The sequence below is a fragment of the Rana temporaria genome, chromosome 9 (genome assembly GCF_905171775.1).
Source record: "Rana temporaria chromosome 9, aRanTem1.1, whole genome shotgun sequence".
Classification (NCBI taxonomy): Eukaryota; Metazoa; Chordata; class Amphibia; order Anura; family Ranidae; genus Rana; species Rana temporaria.
In genome coordinates, this window is record NC_053497.1 from 54,924,090 (window position 1) to 54,942,856 (window position 18,767).

General features: G+C 42.5%; 1 protein-coding gene across 2 annotated transcripts; it reads right to left on the reverse strand.

Moving 5' to 3' along the window:
• Positions 1 to 4,752: 4,752 nt before the first annotated feature.
• C9H19orf33 (chromosome 9 C19orf33 homolog) lies at positions 4,753 to 18,272 on the reverse strand. 2 transcript variants are annotated; one of them, XM_040323529.1, is made up of 4 exons: positions 17,862 to 18,118; positions 11,739 to 11,815; positions 9,697 to 9,759; positions 4,753 to 4,989 (listed from the first exon to the last, which is right to left on the reverse strand). In XM_040323529.1, the coding sequence occupies exons 1-4, from the start codon at positions 17,872 to 17,874 to the stop codon at positions 4,858 to 4,860; spliced, it is 285 nt and encodes a 94-aa protein (XP_040179463.1). In that variant the 5' UTR covers positions 17,875 to 18,118; the 3' UTR covers positions 4,753 to 4,857. The 2 variants fall into 2 exon arrangements, with proteins under 2 accessions (XP_040179463.1, XP_040179462.1); XM_040323528.1 differs by lacking the exons at positions 4,753 to 4,989; positions 9,697 to 9,759 and having other exon boundaries at positions 11,737 to 11,815; positions 17,862 to 18,272.
• Positions 18,273 to 18,767: the final 495 nt, after the last annotated feature.

Consider the following 18,767-nt stretch of genomic DNA (forward strand, 5'->3'; position numbering starts at 1 on the left):
TAAAATACATATAATGCTCTAAATTATTTTACAAAAAGGATATTTCTGTCTTTACTATTAATGGTTCAATATACAGTGTGTTCCATTCATAGTAATAACCTCTACTGCCATTTGCAGTGCTTAATTTTATTACATAAATAGCAAGGACTGAAAATAGTTTGCATGAACCAGAAGTATTGAGCTGACAGTATTGTTGCTTTGAGAGTGTCACTTATGACAGAAGGACAACATGGATGCAAGAGTAACACATACCACAGATAATTCATAGATACACTATATTATCAAAAGTATTAGGACGCCTGCCTTTACACACACAAACTTTAACCACTACCCGACGGCCGTACGACTTTTTACGGCCGCGGGGTGGTTCTCAATCTCTAACAGGCCGTAAAAACACGGCCTGCGCGCGCATCCAGCGGCGCGGGCGTGCTCGCCGCATCGCTGAGATGCCGATGCGAGTGCCTGGCGGTCGTGATGTCCGCCAGGGACTCGTGATCGGCGGCTACAGGGACAAGACGTGGAGCTCTGTGTGTAAACACAGAGCTTCACGTCCTGTCAGGGGAGAGAGGAGACCGATCTGTGTCTCTTGTATATAGGGACACAGATCGGTCACCTCCCCCAGTCAGTCCCCCCCCCTCCACCTACAGTTGGAACACAATTTAGGGTACACATTTAACCCCTTCAATGCCAGTCATATTTATACAGTAATTAGTGCATATTTATAGCACTGATCGCTGTATAAATGTGAATGGCGCCAAAAATGGGTCAAAAGTGTCCGATGTGTCCGCCATAATGTCGCAGTCACGAAAAAAATGCTGATCGCCGCCATTAGTAGTAAAAAAAAATAATTCTGTTCCCTATTTTGTAAGCGCAATAACTTTTGCGCAAACCAGACGCTTCTTGCGATTTTTTTCCCCCCCAAAAATATGTAGAAGAATACGTATCGCCTAGACTGAGAAAAAAAATGTTTTTTAAAAAAAATTGGGCTATTTATTATAGCAACAAGTAAAAAATAGTTTTTTTTCAAAATTGTCGCTCTATTTTTGTTTATAGCGCAAAAAATAAAAATCGCAGAGGCGATCAAATACCACCAAAAGAAAGCTCAATTTGTGGGGGGAAAAAGGACGTCAATTTTGTTTGGGAGCCACGTCGCACGACTGCGCACTTGTCAGTTAAACTTACGCAGTGCCACAAGCTGAAATTTCACCTGGTCAGGAAGGGGTATATATGCCCAGTAAGGAAGTGGTTAATGGCATCCCAGTCGTAAGGTTCAATATTGAGTTGGCCCACCCTTTGCAGCTATAACAGTTTCAACTCTTCTGGGAAGGCGGTCTACAAGGTTTAGGAGTGTCTATGGGAGTTATTTGACCATTCTTCCAGAAAAGCATTTGTGAGGTCAGGCACTGATGTTGGACGAGTAGGCCTGGCTCACAGTCTGCGCACCAATTCATCCCAGTGATGTTCTATTGGGTTGAGGTCAGGACTCTGCAGGCCAGTCAAGTTCCTCCATCCAAAACTCACTCATCCATACCTTTATGGACCTTGCTTTGTGCACAGTCATGTTGGAACAGAAAGGGACCATCCCCAAACTGTTCCCACAAAGTTGGGAGCATGAAATTGTCATGGTAAGTTCCCTTCAAATGAAACTAAGGGGGCCAAACCCAACCCCTGAAGAAAAAAATAAAAATAAAAACCCACACCATAATTCCCACCAAAAATTATTTGGACCAGTGCACACAGAAAATTCCATAAAGACAAGGATGAGCGTTTGGGGTGGAGGAACTTGACTGACCTGCAGAGTCCTGACCTCAACCCGATAGAACATCATTGGGATGGATTATAGCAGAGACTGCGAGCCAGGCCTTCACAAATGCGTTTCTGGAAGAATGGTCAAACATTCCCATAGACACTCCTAAACCTTGTGGACAGCCTCCCCAGAAGAGTTGAAACTTTTATAGCTGCAGAGGGTGGGATAAACTCAATATTGAACCCTACGGACCAAGACTGGGATGCCATTCAAGTGCATGTAAAGGCAGGGGGTCACAAAACTTTTGGTAATTTAGTGCATCTTATTTATCAAAATACCTTTCAGCATAAATCTCCCCTGCTATGCATATGTTAGATAGTAATTTAGCCGAGAGTGGGGGGTGTATCAGCAACCTGTTGACTGCAGGTTTGGTGACAGGAACAGCTATGCGCCACTGACCCCTACCTTCTACTGCTAGCTGCCGGTCTTTCGCCCTCAGTCTCCGCTGCATATTTGGTCCTCTCTGCCCCACCCCAGCCGCCTCTGCCTCCGTCAGTGAACAGCAGAGAGAGGCAGCACAGTTCAGAACTGAGGGCAGGGGGGGAGCTAGCCAAATTAACCCACAGGTGATTGGTTGCTAGGTCCTAAGCAACCAATCACCAGCTTTTTAATATAAAAGTCACTCTGCCAGCTCCCTGTCCACAACTGTGCTGCCTCTCGGTCTGTGTGCACAGGTAGGAGGCTGGAGGAGAGGAAAGTACAATAATGTGTGTTTTGGGGGGTGGGAAGAAGCACATAGCATGGTCCTCTACACAACCCCCTACGAATCTCTGCATTCTGAGTGCAACACACTCCTGAACCTTGCACTGTAATACTTGTGTCCACTGATTTAGCGATCTACATTTGGGGTTATTGTTTTATTGAACATGGTGCAGGAAACACACGGAACATGCATTTCTGGCATCGTGCCCGGTGACCTTATCGGTGGTGAAGTAGACATCCATCGCTAAGGTTGCTTACCCCTGGCCTAAAGGAGCAAGTTATGCTTTCCCTCTTCTGGCAGACCCAGTGCTCTCATTTTGTCTTCAGAAGCTCCAAAATGTCCAGCATTGTATGCGATTATGATATGCAAAATCCTGCAATTGGTGAACAGAAGTTGCAGAGGTGGACAAGTTGTACAGCATGGTGTATGCCTGCCGGAAGGAGGTAGGCATCACAGTGCATTTCTCTACCCACAGACCCAATAAGCACTTAACCCTTGCAGTCTGGGCAGCCCCACTACAAAGAATGATTCTGCTGCTGCCCTGAGTGGGGCTCAAGTCACATCGGTCCAAAATCCACCATCTCTGCCTGCGAGATGAATCTGGAATACGCCACCAAGACACTGTAAAAACAAGCAAACACAGTGACCCTCTGTAAGGACAAGTCCCCTGTCCCTTTAGCATAGGGGCAATATGTCCTGGATGGTACTTGTAGTTCACCAAAAGATTTTATGGATACTTGTATTATGAATAGGTGTTAAGGGGTTGTAAAGGAAAAAAAGTTTTCATAATAAGCATCCTTTACCTGCAGACATTCCTCTTTTCACTTCCTGTTTGTTTTTTCTCAGAAGTTGCTCTATTTCTTCTCTGTTCACTTCCTGCTTGTCTGATTTTTACTCACCACCGTGAAGGGAGGCTTTACTGCGGTGGTCAGTGACGTGCTCACCCCCTCCTGGGAACTACATCTGTGCGGCAGGACGCTCTCTACATGTTAGAGACATCAAGGAGGTGTAAATTACTGGGCATGCCGCAATGCATACTGGGAAATGTAGTTCTTACATGAACGAGTGCTGCAAACCAGGAAGTGAATGAGAGAACAGAAACTAGAATGCCGGAGGTGATAGAGGAAGGTATTTACTTGTTTTTAAACAGAATCATTACACTATTCTGTCTGTTTACCTTGCAGACATTAATTTAGCCCCCCAAAAAAAAAAAAAAAAAAAAAAAAGTTTTACAACTTTAACCACTTAAGGACCCCTTCACACCGATATACGTCAGCAGAATGGCGTGGCTGGTCACATCAACGTATATGTACGTTGCCCTTTAAGCCCAGCCGTGGGGGCGCGCTCCCGCGACCCGGTCCGAAGCTGCGGGGCGCGCTCGCCGCTGGAGTCCCGCGATCGGTCCCAAAGCTGAAGAATGGGGAGAGCTGTGTGTAAACACAGCTTCCCCATTCTTCACTGTGGCGGCGTCAATCGATTGTGTCCCCCTATAAAAGGGATCACATGATCGATGACGTCACACCTACAACCACACCCCCCCCCCACAGTTGTAAACACATTAAGTCACACAACCTTCAGCACCCCCTGTGGTTAACTCCCAAACTGCAACTGTAATTTTTCACAGTAAACAATTTTTTTCTGTGAAAAATGACAATGGTCCCAAAATTGTCCAAAGTGTCCGCCATAATGTCGCAGTTAAAAAAATAAAAATGCAATAAAACTATCCCCTATTTTGTAAACGATATAAATTTTGCGCAAACCAACCGATAAAAAGCTTATTGCGATTTTTTTACCAAAAATGGGAAGAATACGTATCGGCCTAAACTGAGGATATAGATAGATAAAAATATATTTTTTTTTTTGGGGGGGGGGGGGGGGGATATTTATTATAGCAAAAAAAAAATTGAATTTTTTTCAAAATTGTCGCTCTATTTTTGTTTATAGCGAAAATAAAAATGGCAGAGGTGATCAAATACCACCAAAAGAAAGCTCTATTTGTGGGGAGAAGAAAAAAAAAAAAAAAAAAAACCCCCAATTTTGTTTGGAAAACACGTCGCACAACCGCGCAATTGTCTGTTAAAGCGATGCAGTGCCAAATCGCAAAACCTGGCCGGGTTCTTTAGCTGCATTTTGGTCCGGGTCTTAAGTGGTTAAGCACCTTTTGACACACACACACACACACACACACACACACACAAACACTTATTAAATCCAACTAGTGCTGAGAAAATAAGTACAAGAGGAAATTGTAATTTATTTTATTGTACATAAAAAATGTATGAGTAATATATTAAAACATTACATTTGTAGGATACAGACAACATTTTTATCAATGTAAACATTCAGATTAGGGTTTCTTCTCACATTTTTCCTTTTTCTCTTTCTTTTCTTTCTTTTCTTTATGCTCTTTGTCCTTGGGCTTCTTTTCCTTATGCAGTTTCTTATCCTTTTTCTTATGCTCGTGGCCTTCTCCATGGTGCTGTTAGTACAAGATTGCAAAGTCCCTACAGTTATTTTTTTTTTTTTTAACACTCATTTTGTAGCAATAGGGGGAAGATTCTTTTACTTCCTGTGCATCAGACACTGGCAGCCAGTAAGAAGGCAACAGCAGCCTCCAAATTTCTCTCAGTACAGGTTTCCTCTAAAACTAAACTCGGACACATGCGCTGTTGTATACTTAAAGCACAAAAAAAAAAAAAAAAAAAGTTTCAAGGGCCTGACACAAAGGTCCCTCATTGGTGCTGACATCTCCCTGGGATCTTCCAGGTGCAAGTCATTGGCCGTTTTGATTGGGTAGTGCAGGATCAAATCATTCCCATGATTGTGCAGAAGTATAGTCATCCCTACACCAGAATGTCTACTGAGCTGCACATAAGCAGCTCATTGCACAGAGGATTATGAAAAGGTAGGCAAGTGTACTTTATTGCAGGTTTCTGCAAGAAATAGCCTGCCTGTTTGCAATTGGTATTTTTTTGCACTTTAATTGGTTTAGCTTGGATCAATGCAAGTATGCATACCCGAGGGGCCTCTGGAAGAGGGAGGAGAGATCCCTTGGTACTGCCACCAGTTATATGCCCAAAATTTTATTTGCAATTACAAGGCGTTTTCTGATTGGATGAGAGGCTGTGATGTCACAATCTCCACCCTCTTCCAATCAGAAAATGCCTTGAACTCACTGAAAAAAAATAAAAATTAAAGTGTTCTGTGAATGGTGGTAATACCAAGGGAGTGACCCCTGTGGCCAATGGAAATATAATAAGGATCATTGTCATATCATGCATTGCCTTGGTATGGTTTCAGGGCAGCACATGACATCACAATGCCCATTTTATGCAAGACCTAGTTCACATTTGGAGGTGGGGGGTGGTAAACCAAAATAAAAAAATTGCATGCAGTGCCCACACCACATAGTGTGAGCCAGGACTAAATAAGGTGATGACATAATGCCTCTTCACTGCCTTCCAAGTGCCCTATGATGAAGGACACTGAATTGCTCTTTAGAGGGCTGTGTAAACAAAGTCTTACAAGAAAGAGTTGGTCCCTACAGTTTTTTTTTTTTTTTTTTTTTTTTTTTAAACACAGCTTCCCCGTTCTTCGGTATGTATGAATGTATAAATTTTAGGTCTAAAGAGTGCTTAACCCCCCCCCCCCCCAAAAAAAAAAAAGATTTTCTGAAAGCAGACACCCTAGAGCATGGGTCTTCAAACTATGACCCTCCAGTTGTTCAGGAACTACAATTCCCATCATGCCTAGTCATGTCTGAATGTCAGATTTTTACAATGCCTCATGGGATGTGTAGTTTCGCAACAGCTGGAGGGCCGGAGTTTGAGGATCCCTGCCCTCGAGCGTTAAAAATTGGTACTACCTCCATGGCATATTACTGCAGAGGTCTAGTACCTGGTTATTGAAAATTATTGCCGTTTGGCTTCTAGAAAAAAGTGGAAAGGAAAAATCCCCCAAGGTGGGGCTTTAACGGTAACAATTGATTCAAAGAACGCAAATGATTACAATAAAATGTATTATTAATACAAAAGATATATTATTTTAAAGACAAATTGTTTAAAAACAAAGTACATAGGTGCAGGTTGGACTCATCCACAGAGATAAATTCAGGCCCTACGCGTTTCGGAATAAAGTCCCTTCTTCAGGGGCCAATGTCCGTGTGGGGTTGTACTGTATACAATATAAATAGAAATAATACATCAACACGTTACAAAAGATGTTTTTCCGGTTATGTACCAGAAACAATCATTTTAATTTACAGAACACATGTCGTACCTGTCACCACGTATGTGAACTTCTAAAGGACATCAAAATATATACACTACCCCTGCGTGAGCAAAAGACAGTATGTTTACATGTAAACATACTGTCTTTTGCTCACGCAGGGGTAGTGTATATATTTTTCACGCTCCAGAGTGTTCGCCCCAGGTTTGCCTGGAGGAGAGTGAGGCCCCTTGTGCCCGTTTTGTGCTCCCGTTTCCTTCTTAGGAGCCATGGCGCCACCGCTTTGATGTCCTCCGGTCCTTTATAAGTTCACATACGTGGTGACGGGTATGACATATTTATTATGTAAATTAAAATTGTTTTTCCTGTTATGTACCAGAAACAATCTTTTGTAACATGTTTTGATTTATTATTTTTATTTATATTGTATACAGTACAACCCCACACGGACATTGGTCCCTGAAGAAGGGTTTTTATTCCGAAACGTGTAGGGCCTGAATTTCTCCCTGTGGATGAGTCCAAGACACACCTATGTACTTTGTTCTTAAACAATTTGTCTTTAAAATAATATATCTTTAGTATTACATACATTATATTGTAATCCATTTACGTTCTTTGAATCAATTGTTACCATGAAAGCCCCACCTTGGGGGATTTTTCCTATTTAATAATAGGGGTGTTGGTAACAGACAAGGGTCTCCCTTATAGATGTCCCCATTGTGATCTGGAAAAAAAAAAAAAATCTAATGGAACACTGCAGCAAGGAGTTTATATTCCCTTTGAGTGGTAGTGGGCCTCTGGCTTGGTTTATAATATACCATTGGAGATGGAGGAGAAATCCAGAGGAAGCACCTGGATATCTGGAGTGGCTAATAAGACCCCTTTAAGATTTAGGGTGCGACTTGCATAGACATCTGTACATGAAGCTGCACAGATGTCTTCCAAAATCACTGACATGCGGCTTTGAAATCATGCCATGTCAGATGAGGTAGCTAGATTTCAATGCCACAATCAATGTGAACGAGGGCCAATTCTCAAAAAACTGCTTTAAATATATGAACTGTAGGTTACATATACAACTTTATAGTGGTGGTGGAACCCTCATGCTTACACAATAAAGGGGGGGGGGGGGGAAAGTTTTGGGAATACTGCATAAATAAAGGAATTGCTTTAAGTCAATATATTGTGGGTTATACATTAGCATTACAGGGGTGGTAGAACCTCACAGCCTGTATAGAAAAGCATGTCCCCTGCCAGCAGCTGTAGAGAGATGGAGAGTCACTTATGCTAAGTTGTCACTAGGTGGTGTGGACCTTAGACACTATTGCTAGGAATTTGTCCCAGTATCACGCTATGTGTGCTCTCTGTTTTATTTGCATATAAATACGGTGGAGCTGAGGACAACATATTCAGAGGACGGAGGGGGCTTCCTGGTGCAAACCTCAAGGATAAAAGGCCTAGGCTGGGTTATAGCCATCTGCCCTAACCGCTTGCCTTCTGGTAAGCGGCTTTCCTTGTCTTTTTCCGGGGGGTGGTCATTCTGTGTATAGTGTTATTGTGTTGCGGATTGGAGGAGCCATCACAGTTAAGATCGATCCGGACCTTTTTATCATTATACAAGCATCATTCCATTTAATACGGACTTACTACACCCTCATAGACTGTGTACACTAATGGACTGTTAGTTGTGGCGCGGCTTTTTCTTTGTTTGTATTTTCTTGTGATTCACACGCCAGCTGCTGCCTAGGGTCAGGGGTGGGGAGACAATAGCGCGGTTTTTGTAGCTGTAGAGAGACCCTTGCACCGATTTCATTGCAGAGGTTAAACACGCCCCCTTAGTGGAGTCAGATCTATAGCTCTGCAATCAAAGCTCATGCTCGGTGCTGAGATCTGGCTTCGGATTCAACAGGGGAGTGTATTGGACCCCTACAGGGAGACCCCTGCTTCCACAGAGAGCAAGGGTCATTCTCTGCAGCATGCCGACAGGCTTTTCTACTCAAGCAAGGGCTGCTTTATATTAAAAAAAAAAAAAAAAAAAAAAAAAAAAGACTGCACACCTTAGTTTCTGATACACCTAGCTCATTTAAACTGAACATTCAGTTGGGGCTTAAAGTGACAAAAATAGAAGATTGTGAGCAGGCAAGCCTATTTATGTTCTTTAGAATTCACTCTAAGCAGCTCAGTATACATTCTTGGGATGACTGAGAAAGGACAATCCCATCTCAGCAGGAAAGCTGAACAAATTTCCTAAGATAAAGTAGAGTCAGGTGCCTGCAACACCCCCCCCCACCCCCAATCACTTCCACTTGTGTGATAAACATGTACGTTAATATAAGTCATAACATTAACTGCCACCATTTTATTCTCCAGGGTCTTTGTTTTTAGAAAATAATGTATATGCCATTGGAGGGAATAACTGATCTAAAGGCCTAGATTGTGCATGAACACGGGGGGAAAAAATAAATAAAAAACACCCACTCCAAAACTCTGGTAGCAAGGTGGTTAATAACTCAAGGATATCTAGCCATTACTTTTTTTATTTCCTCTCCAGAGGAATGCTTCTACTGGCTTCAAAACTGCACAATTCTCTTCTGTAGTTGTGGATTTAGTTCATCCCAACTACAAACATTCCACTTCCGGAGACGCCACACATTTTTCCTGGCCGCCAACCATACCATTTTTAGAGAGTAAATATGTATATTTATCCAAGGCAAGCATGACAAGGTGGCTTTACAGTCTTTTTTAAAGAACCAAATATTACAAACTATTTACTGAAGTTAGTCAATACATTTGACAAGTCGCATGTACAAATAGTTTACAATTTTTTTTTAAACGCCAGCTTTTTTTCTAGAAGGCTAGGGGGGGGGGGGGATCTGAGGAGGTTGGCATAGTTTCAAAGCAAGAACCTGTGTAAGGGAAGTGCTGGGTAGTGATATTATGGCCTTTGCTTGACACTTACCTTTCCTTCACCATCACTTGAGCTGCAACTAGAATCACTGGAGCTGTGATGTTTATGTTCCCCCTATAAAATGATACACAAAAAAAAAAATGTAATGCGTCAGTCCAACAATCTTTGGAAGAGGGGGGAGGTCAAAGACGGAAATACGCAATAATTGACAAAATGTTTAAAGTGATATTAAAGTTGAATTCAACCAAGGCTCGGTTCACTCTGATGCGACAAGTGCTCCAAAGTTGGGAGCGATTGTCGCATCAGAAGTCAACCCCATTCTGTGCAATTGAACCGTTCTAATCAGTGCAACTTGAGTCGCGCTACTTTTGGTCCGACTTGCAATGACTTCTGCTACGTTGTGCTGCAGACAGGATTTTTAAGATAGAGGAGACCCCCATCAGTCTTTTGCAATAAACCCATCTCCCTGCCCGTCAGTGTTCATGTACACTGAACAACTCAAACATTTATGGCACCACTGTGCCTTGATGCAACTCCCATGTGTGTGTGTGGGAGTGACATCACAGCCCGGCCAATCAAGCAGCAGAACAGTTCAAACCCAGAAGGAAGATTGAAGAACTCAAGCCAATAAAGAGACTCGACACTGCAGCTCTGGATGGGATTGCATGGCATAATGTTTTAATATGTGGTGCATACTAGTATATTTCAGCATAAAGCTCCTGGAAGAGAAAAAAAAACCCACACGCCACCGCTCCACACAAATGGCACCCTTCCAAATCACTACCTTGTACCAGTGGCGTCACTCGGGTTGGCGTCACCCGGTGCAGAAAGACATGGTGTCACCACCACCCCCCCCCCCCCTTCTGTCTAGGCTGCCCAGCACCATGCAGGCAGTGCACGGTCACAGGGTGCACCCCAAAGCAGCCCCTGTAAATGATAGTATAGTGGCAGGTTGGGGCATCTTAGAACTATGTAGTGACATTGCAGAGTAACCAACATAGCATGCCTGCAGATGAAGACCCGGGCGGGTGGGCAGGGCTGCCATGTCTGTCCTCACTTCCATCTGCGGCATCATCCATAGTGAAGGAGTCTGCGGGAGGAGAGGAGGCGGCAGACACCCCCAGCTCCACCCACCAACTCCAGCTTACGGATATTAGCCTGACTGAGGAATGTTACAGGTAGCCTCCCCGCACTGCCGAGTGTCCTGCTCGCTCCTTCACAAGCAGTCCAGTGTTTGGCGGTGCAGCGGCCCCAGTGTCACCCCTCCTGCGGGTGTCAGCCGGTGCGGGCCACACTCCCATAGCAACGCCACTGCCTTGTAATGATCAGCTCGGTATAAGTGTACAAAAACTTGCCAAGCTATCTGCACACCAACTCCAGGTCTCAGTGCCACTTCCTTACACTTTTGGGTAGGGCAGCCAACGCCCTGAGTATCTCACATGCATAAGCCATCAGGGAGGAGAAAGACTTTGCTACTCCCTCCTATAAAATACTGAACAGAGGCTATACTACACAGTTATAGTTATATAGTTATAGTTATAGCCTCTGAACAGCATTTCTAAACAGAGAAAAATATAAGATAAGATAAAAATACAATTTTCACAAAGACTTTTTTTATCGTGCACCTGGCAGCTTTCCAAGAAAGGAAAGACACCTAGGCTGGGTTCACACCATTGCAAATTGGATGTGGTTTTCTCTGCATCCAATTTGCATGACAGGAGATTGTGACCATCTTTCTATGAGGCTGGTTCACACATCTCCAGGGCAGCTGCGGAACAGATTTCACAGAGGTCCTGTGTTACTTTGGCTCTGTTTAAAGGGCCAAATTAAGGGGGAAAAAATTGTCCCCGAAGAACAGGGACACACCGGACCCCTGCTGCGAGCCACATGCGGCTTAGATGTAAACCCAGCCTCAATGTGTATACTGCAGCCAAAACAATGTTCCTAGTTACAGGTAAAGTATTGAAGGATCATGTAAAGTATGCACTTTTTCCCCCACTGAATGAATGCCTTAGCATCTCCCAATTTGAAATGGTCTTTAGCTTTGGTTGTCACTGTGGGGCCCGGTGTTATGGTGGTGCACAATATTGTACCTTGTGTTCTTTACAGTGTCCTTCATGATGACTATGTCCATGACCATCTTTTTTTACCTCCTTCTTTGAGTCAGCTCCTGAAAGAGAAAGCAAAAAAAAAAAAAACACCGGATGAGCAAAAATATAAATATTTTCTCCCTTCTTTTCATGCAATGGGCATTAAGGCTTTGGGTCCCTGTATGGACCATTTACTAAAACTGCTGCACACAGAATCCGCTTCCAACTTCAGCTTGTTCAACTATGCTTTGACAATAAAACGCGCAAGCCGATTGGTTGCTATGCTACCAGATTCTGTGCGCACCAATTTAAGTAATTATCCCCCTGTGTATGGGTCTTTCCACATCCAAATTGTGGACAGCTAGCTGCAATATGCATTTGCATGTTATTTATTATGTGCAGTTCACAAAACGCTTTTTCTCTGACAGGGTCTTTATTTTGTTCATGTTCTACATCTCAGTAACCTGAAATCAGGCTTGGAGTTAGGCTGCATTCACACCTAAGCGTAGGCGATTTGCAGCGTTTTTTACTACGATTTGCCACGACAAATTGCAGCGTTTTTTAGGCTGCATTCACACCCGAGCGTTTTGTCGCCTGAAGCGCGACACTCAAAGACGCTAGAGGGGAAAAATAACATTCTCTATGGAGATGGTTCACATCTCCAATGCAAAATGCTGAACGCCGAACGAAACGCCTGAATTTCAAACAAGTCCCGGACCCTTTTTTGATGCGCGAATCGTGCGGCTTGGGCGTTTTCAATTGGTACAATTTGTCGCCGCAAATCGCCTACGTGTGAATGCAGCCACGATTTGCCGCGATAAAATGCAGCGTTTTTTTTACAGGTCATTGGTACCAATGGAAAATGCCCAAGCCGCCCGATTCGCGCGTCAAAAAAGGGTCCGGGACTTGTTTGAAATTCAGGCGTTCGTTCGGCGTTCAGTGTTTTGCGTTGGAGATGTGAACCATCTCCATAGAGAATAATGTTATTTTTCCCCTCTAGCGTCTTTGAGCGTTGCGCTTCAGGCGACAAAATGCTCAGGTGTGAATGCAGCCTTAAGTGCCTACTGTGTGAGCCAATGGCAAAAAGAGGGAATAACTGGCGAGATTACAGAAGGGAGAATGTTGGGGAGTTTCCATGTTGTATAAATAATCTTCCAACCCTCCAAGTAGTTGGTCTTAGGAGTCCGTGTGGGAGAGGGATCCAGGCATAGCCCCTGAGGGAGAGGATTGGCATAAAGCGAGCACACGTATTCATAAAGGAATGTTAAGCGTTGCCCTTATCGATATTGGCTATAAAGTACATGCCAGAAAGGTACTTGGCCTTTCAAAAAAAAAAAAATGGACCAGGATCATCGGCCTCCTGCTTTAGGGGGTGTGGCCAGATAGGCACACTTTGGGCCAAGTCCACCATGTGTGCAGAACCGTACCTTTTTTGAATGAGGTTACACTAAAAAAAACGTTAGTCACAATGTTTATTACTAAAGATGCAAGCATCGCCCTACTAAACAAACCCGTTGAAAATGTACCAAGACCCCAATATACTATAGGTTTCTAGCAGCCAAAAGCCCAGCTCTAGACATAGCTTTAATGCAAGATCACGTGGAATATGATTAATAAAAAAAAAAAAAAAAGGGGTGAGCATCCTGAGAGGCAAACAGACCCTTTGTTAAAATATGGTCCCCTTGGCTTTCCTACTGGCAGGTACCAACCATATAGAGTTGAATGACAGAAACTTGATGGACTCCCCTTTTTCTCCTTCACTCATTCTTTTCGCCTGTCCTTTAAGCCAATTGGGTGACCGGTGTCAAAACCAGCTTTTCATTGGCCAGGAGGAGGATCAGTGTTACAGTGAATAAATATTTGCTGTTGCAGCACAACTGGATGGGTTTGCAGCGCACTCTCTGTGCCCCAAGCCTACCTTGTATTGGTAGGCTTGGGGCGCTTGGTAGGTAGGCTCCAATTGGTCCATGCATCGGTGTCCTGAAAGGGGCCAGACGCTGGGATGGGGGTGGCAGCACCTGTAATGGACCCCTGACATGCTCATATCTGAACCCAGCCTTATACCATAAATAAAATTTATGTTTCACTCCAGGATTGTATTAAAGGAGGAGTTTGGAAAATGTAGAGTAATGCAACTAAACCAATTTGAATTTAATAGACTAAAATGTACTGAATATTTAGTCGACAAACTAAAAACACTAAAAAAAAAAAAAAAAAAAAAAAAAAACCCCACACACTGCATTTCAGGTATGAATTTAGGCAAACATTTGGGCCAGATTCGTCCCTGAAATGGAGAACATGGATGCACTGACCCCTGCTGTGTGCCCCATCCAAATTAAGTGTGAACACAGCCTTTAAAATGTACGAGGTTATTAAAAAATTATATATATATATATATATATATATATATATATATATATATATATATATATATATATATATATATATATATATATATATATATATATATATATATATATATATATATATATATATATATATATATATATATATATATATATATATATATATATATATATATATATATATATATATATATATATATATATATATATATATATATATATATATATATATATATCTCAAAGGTTTTAGGTTGTAACTCATCGAATTATAAGGTGTAGAGCAGGTTTACAGCTTTATATCAACCTTTATTAATGTTCCCCTGGGCCAAACGTCACTCTGCAATTAATCCCATGCAATGTGACTCAGCAAACAGTTGACATGGTGACCGACAGTGGAAGGGAAATTTATTTTCCATATCCAGACTACATACTCCACACCCCATGTACTTAGAGAAAAACTAATGCTACATGTCAAATTGGACATTTTCAAAACAAGGTTTTAATTTTTATTACAAACTTTTATATGAAATTTTTAATTTGACAAATAAAGGTTTAGTAAATGGTGCCCTCAGAGATGTAGGGCACTTCTGTTGTGTGTGCGCAAATTTCATTAAGCTATTTTTTTATATTCATCCGACAAAATTAAGAGGGGGGGTGGGAATGTGTAAATTTGTTTTGCTGACATTATAGGGATAGGCGGTGCACATTGTAAGAGCTTTTACTACAGAGCTTAATAAATTGAGGTACAGCGTCACTGCAAAGAATACCCAATCACGTGCAACAGGGGGGGGGGGGGGGGGGGCGTCACTTTACTTGCACATGATTGGATGGTGAAGTCAGTAGAGCTTCTTTTCATTTACCAAGCTCTGGAGGAAATGCACACAGCATTTGCCTTTAGCAAAAATCAACCCCACAATGTCACCATCAGGTCCTATAAGGAACAGACAACTGTTAGGGCCAGTTCACACCATAGAAACACAGTCAAGGTGCTTTTCTGCATGTGTGTGTTTTTGATGCAGTCCAGTGCATTTTTCTTATCCTTAAAGTGGTTGTATACCTGTTTTTTGTAACTTTTACCTATAAGGCCTACCTGTAAGTCAGGGCTCGACAAATACCGGGCGCCAGGTCACCATGGCGACTAGAAATGGTGTCCTGGCTTGGAAGGTGGGCAAAACATTTATTTTTTGTGAGCTGGCGCCATCTGGTGGTGAGCCGTTGGTATTACCACCAGATGTGTGAGCTGGCGCCATCTGGTGGTGGCCGTTGGTATTACAAGTTAAGCATTACAAGTTAAACAGCAATTCTAATGTAATTTTTCACTGCCATCTTCTTCCCTCTAATTAGAACCCCCACACATTATATATATTTTTTATCCTAACACCCTAGAGAATAAAATGGCGATCGTTGCAATACTTTCTGTCACGCCGTATTTGCGCAGCGTCTTACAAGCGCACTTTTTTGGGAAAAAAAATACACTTTTTGTAATTAAAAAATAAAACAGTAAAGTTATCCTCATTTTTTTTTTATATTGTGGAAGATAATGTTACGCCGAGTAAATTCATACCCAACATGTCACTCTTCAAAATTGCGTCCGCTCGTGGAATGCCAACAAACTTTTACCCTTTAAAATCTTTATAGGCGACGTTTAAAAAAAAAAAAAATCTACAGGTTGCATGTTTTGAGTTACAGAGGACGACTAGGGCTAGAATTATTGCTCTCGCTCTACCAATCGCGGCGATACCTCACGTGTGTGGTTTGAACACCGTTTACATATGCGGGCGCTGCGCGCTTATGCTTTAGCTTCTGCGCGCAAGCTCGTCGGGACGGGGTGCGTTTTCTGGCTCCTAACTTTTTTAGCTGGCTCCTAGATTCCAAGCAAATTTGTCAAACCCTGCTGTAAGTATAAAGAATATCTCCTAAACCTGTACGGTTAAGGATATATTCCCCCGCAATTTGCCGCTGATTGCAGCGGCGCATGCGCAGCAGGGATCCTCGGCTAAAGGGCCGGCAGCCGCCGGCCCTTGCCGGTTTGAAGTCTCCTGCGCGCATGCGTGGGAGTGACGACATCGCCGCTCCAGCCAATCACAGCACTGGAGCGCCGATACCCAGAAGACACGCCAGGCAAGATGATATCTCGCTCAGCGTAGATCAGGTAAGTTCCCTACACCTCATTTTAAGTAAGTATTTCATAATGAGCTAGTATGCAGTGCATACTAGCTCATTATGGCTTTTGCCTTTCAGGTGAACAAAAAAAAAAAAAAAAATTTCGGGTATACAACCGCTTTAAGTTCCAGTGTGTTTTTACAGCATTCTAGTAGAGTCCAGCACAGGTAAAATGGAGTAAAAGTACACAAGCTTCTATTTTGGGCAGATACGTTTTTTTCTTGGCGGCCCCCCCTTTCTCTCCTATTTGCTAAACAAAAAATGACTGACGCTGTAAAAAGCTTGTAACAACATTTGGGCTGGGTTCACACTATTGTGAATTGGGTGTGGGTTTCCCTCGCATCCAAATCCGCATGTCAGGAGATCATGACTGCCTCTCTATGGAGCAGGTTCACACATATCCAGAGTGGCTTCGGTGTGAATTGCACAGGAAAAATACGCATCTTAAAAAGCTGGCCATACACCATACAAATTTCTCTTATTCCATTTCCTTTAGATTTACCCTTAACTGTGTAGTACAAGGGCATGCCTGATTGCACACAAATTAAAAGCATTTAGATTCAACCTCATATGGTTCTAGTAAATCTATAGACCAAAAAAAAAAAAAAAAAAAATAAAAAAAAAATTGTATAATGTATTATATGATCCATTTCAGCCAAAAATTCAGACTGCAATCCGACCTGAAGACAGTAAGCAGGGGGGTGGGGGACAAACATATCCCTTACTGTGAGCTGCTCCGCACAGCAGTGTGAGCTCAGAATACAGTAAAACCTTGGTTTGAGAGCATTTTGGAAGACAAGCAAAATTTTGACTTGATATACAAGCAATGTCTTGATATAAGAGTAGCGTCATGTCACAACTGAGTATAAATAAAAAAAAAAAAAAAGGGGAAGAGATACACCTCCAATTGTAGCAATATGATTACATTTAGAAACATATTGTAACACACCTCTTTTATACTCTGGAGCTCCTGCTGGATGGACATTTTATGATTACACAATTTATCACATTGCTATAATCTTATTTATTTTTTTATTATGGACTATAAACTGAGGGACTTATGAATAAATGGTTGCAGAACAAATCTGAGTTTCCATTTTTTTTTTTTTTTTTTAAATGGGGAAATTTGCTTTGGTATACAAGTGCTTTGGATTACAAGGCATGTTTCCAGAATGAATTATGCTCGCAATCCAAGGTTTTACAGCAACAACATTTATCATTTTAAGTCTAGCTTGGAGGAAAAAAACATAAAAAAAAATAAAATAAAAAAGGGCTGCAGAAAAACACTACGCTCAAGTGTGAATGGAGCCCAATAAAAAGGACTGGTCCGTCACAATAATTTTATATAGCACCAGCAGATTGCGCAGCACCATACAACATGGGGGCCAACAGCACACTCACATACTGGAGGGATCTGCACAATAGAGCTTACAATCTATAAAATACAAATACTTGTATAATAAAAAAAAAATGGTGGGGGGATTGCCTTGGGAACTACATATTGCAGCAGCCAGTTTCTGCCTATTTGTATAAATATATTTTAAGACTTATCTATGATCACACTAATCAGCATTGCCACCATACAAAACCATCCTACCTTTGGACTCCATGTTGCCTGGATCTGCTGCTTGCAGGAGATGTGATGAGGATTGAGGTGTATTTGTAGCTCTGGGCTGAATCTGCAATGATGTAGAGCAGCTGTCAGGGAGACTGTGTACAAGGTGTGTCTGGTCTCTGAACCTTTATGTCTGACAGCTGGAGGGGGTGTGATGCGCAGAATGCACTCCCTGTGGCTAAGCCACTCCCACTGTGGCCTAAAATATCCAATTACAAAACAAGTATTGTCTGGGGAGCTCCCATGCAGACAAGATCTAGCAGTAGCACCCTTTCTTATTCGGAGATCACAAGTCATGAGCTGACATGTGATAGATCTCCAAAAACAATATGTCTTCTTCAGACTAAAGCTGCGCACACAAAGCCCTTTGTTCACCATCTGCGTCACAGATCCGAGCGTCACACTAAGGGGTTAATGTGCACACGACTCCAACCTCATAGGAGCATCACAAGCATGTTGTAACATCTGCGCAATTCTTACATAATCGCTGCTGAGAAGCATGACTCGGCTTATACAATTGTGCAGCATTATTTAGCTGTATTTGCTCTTTCTTAGTCTAACGTCAGTTTCATTCATGGGATCCGGGTCTTGAGCCTGGCGTAGGGTTGCCACCTCATCCCGTTAAACCTGAACACATATGAATTACACAGGTTCTGAGGCTAATTTAACCACTTCAGATCCACGCTATAGCTAAATGACGGCTGCAGCGCGGATCTGCTTTGTCGGGAGGCCATCAATAGACTCGGGTGATCACAGATCCGAGTAAGGGGCCAATCCCAGCCCCTTACCACGTAATCAGCTGTCAGCCAATGACAGCTGATCATGTGATGTAAACAAAAGCTTGTCAATCTGCTTTTTTTCTCCTCACGCTGTCAGAAAAAAAAGCAG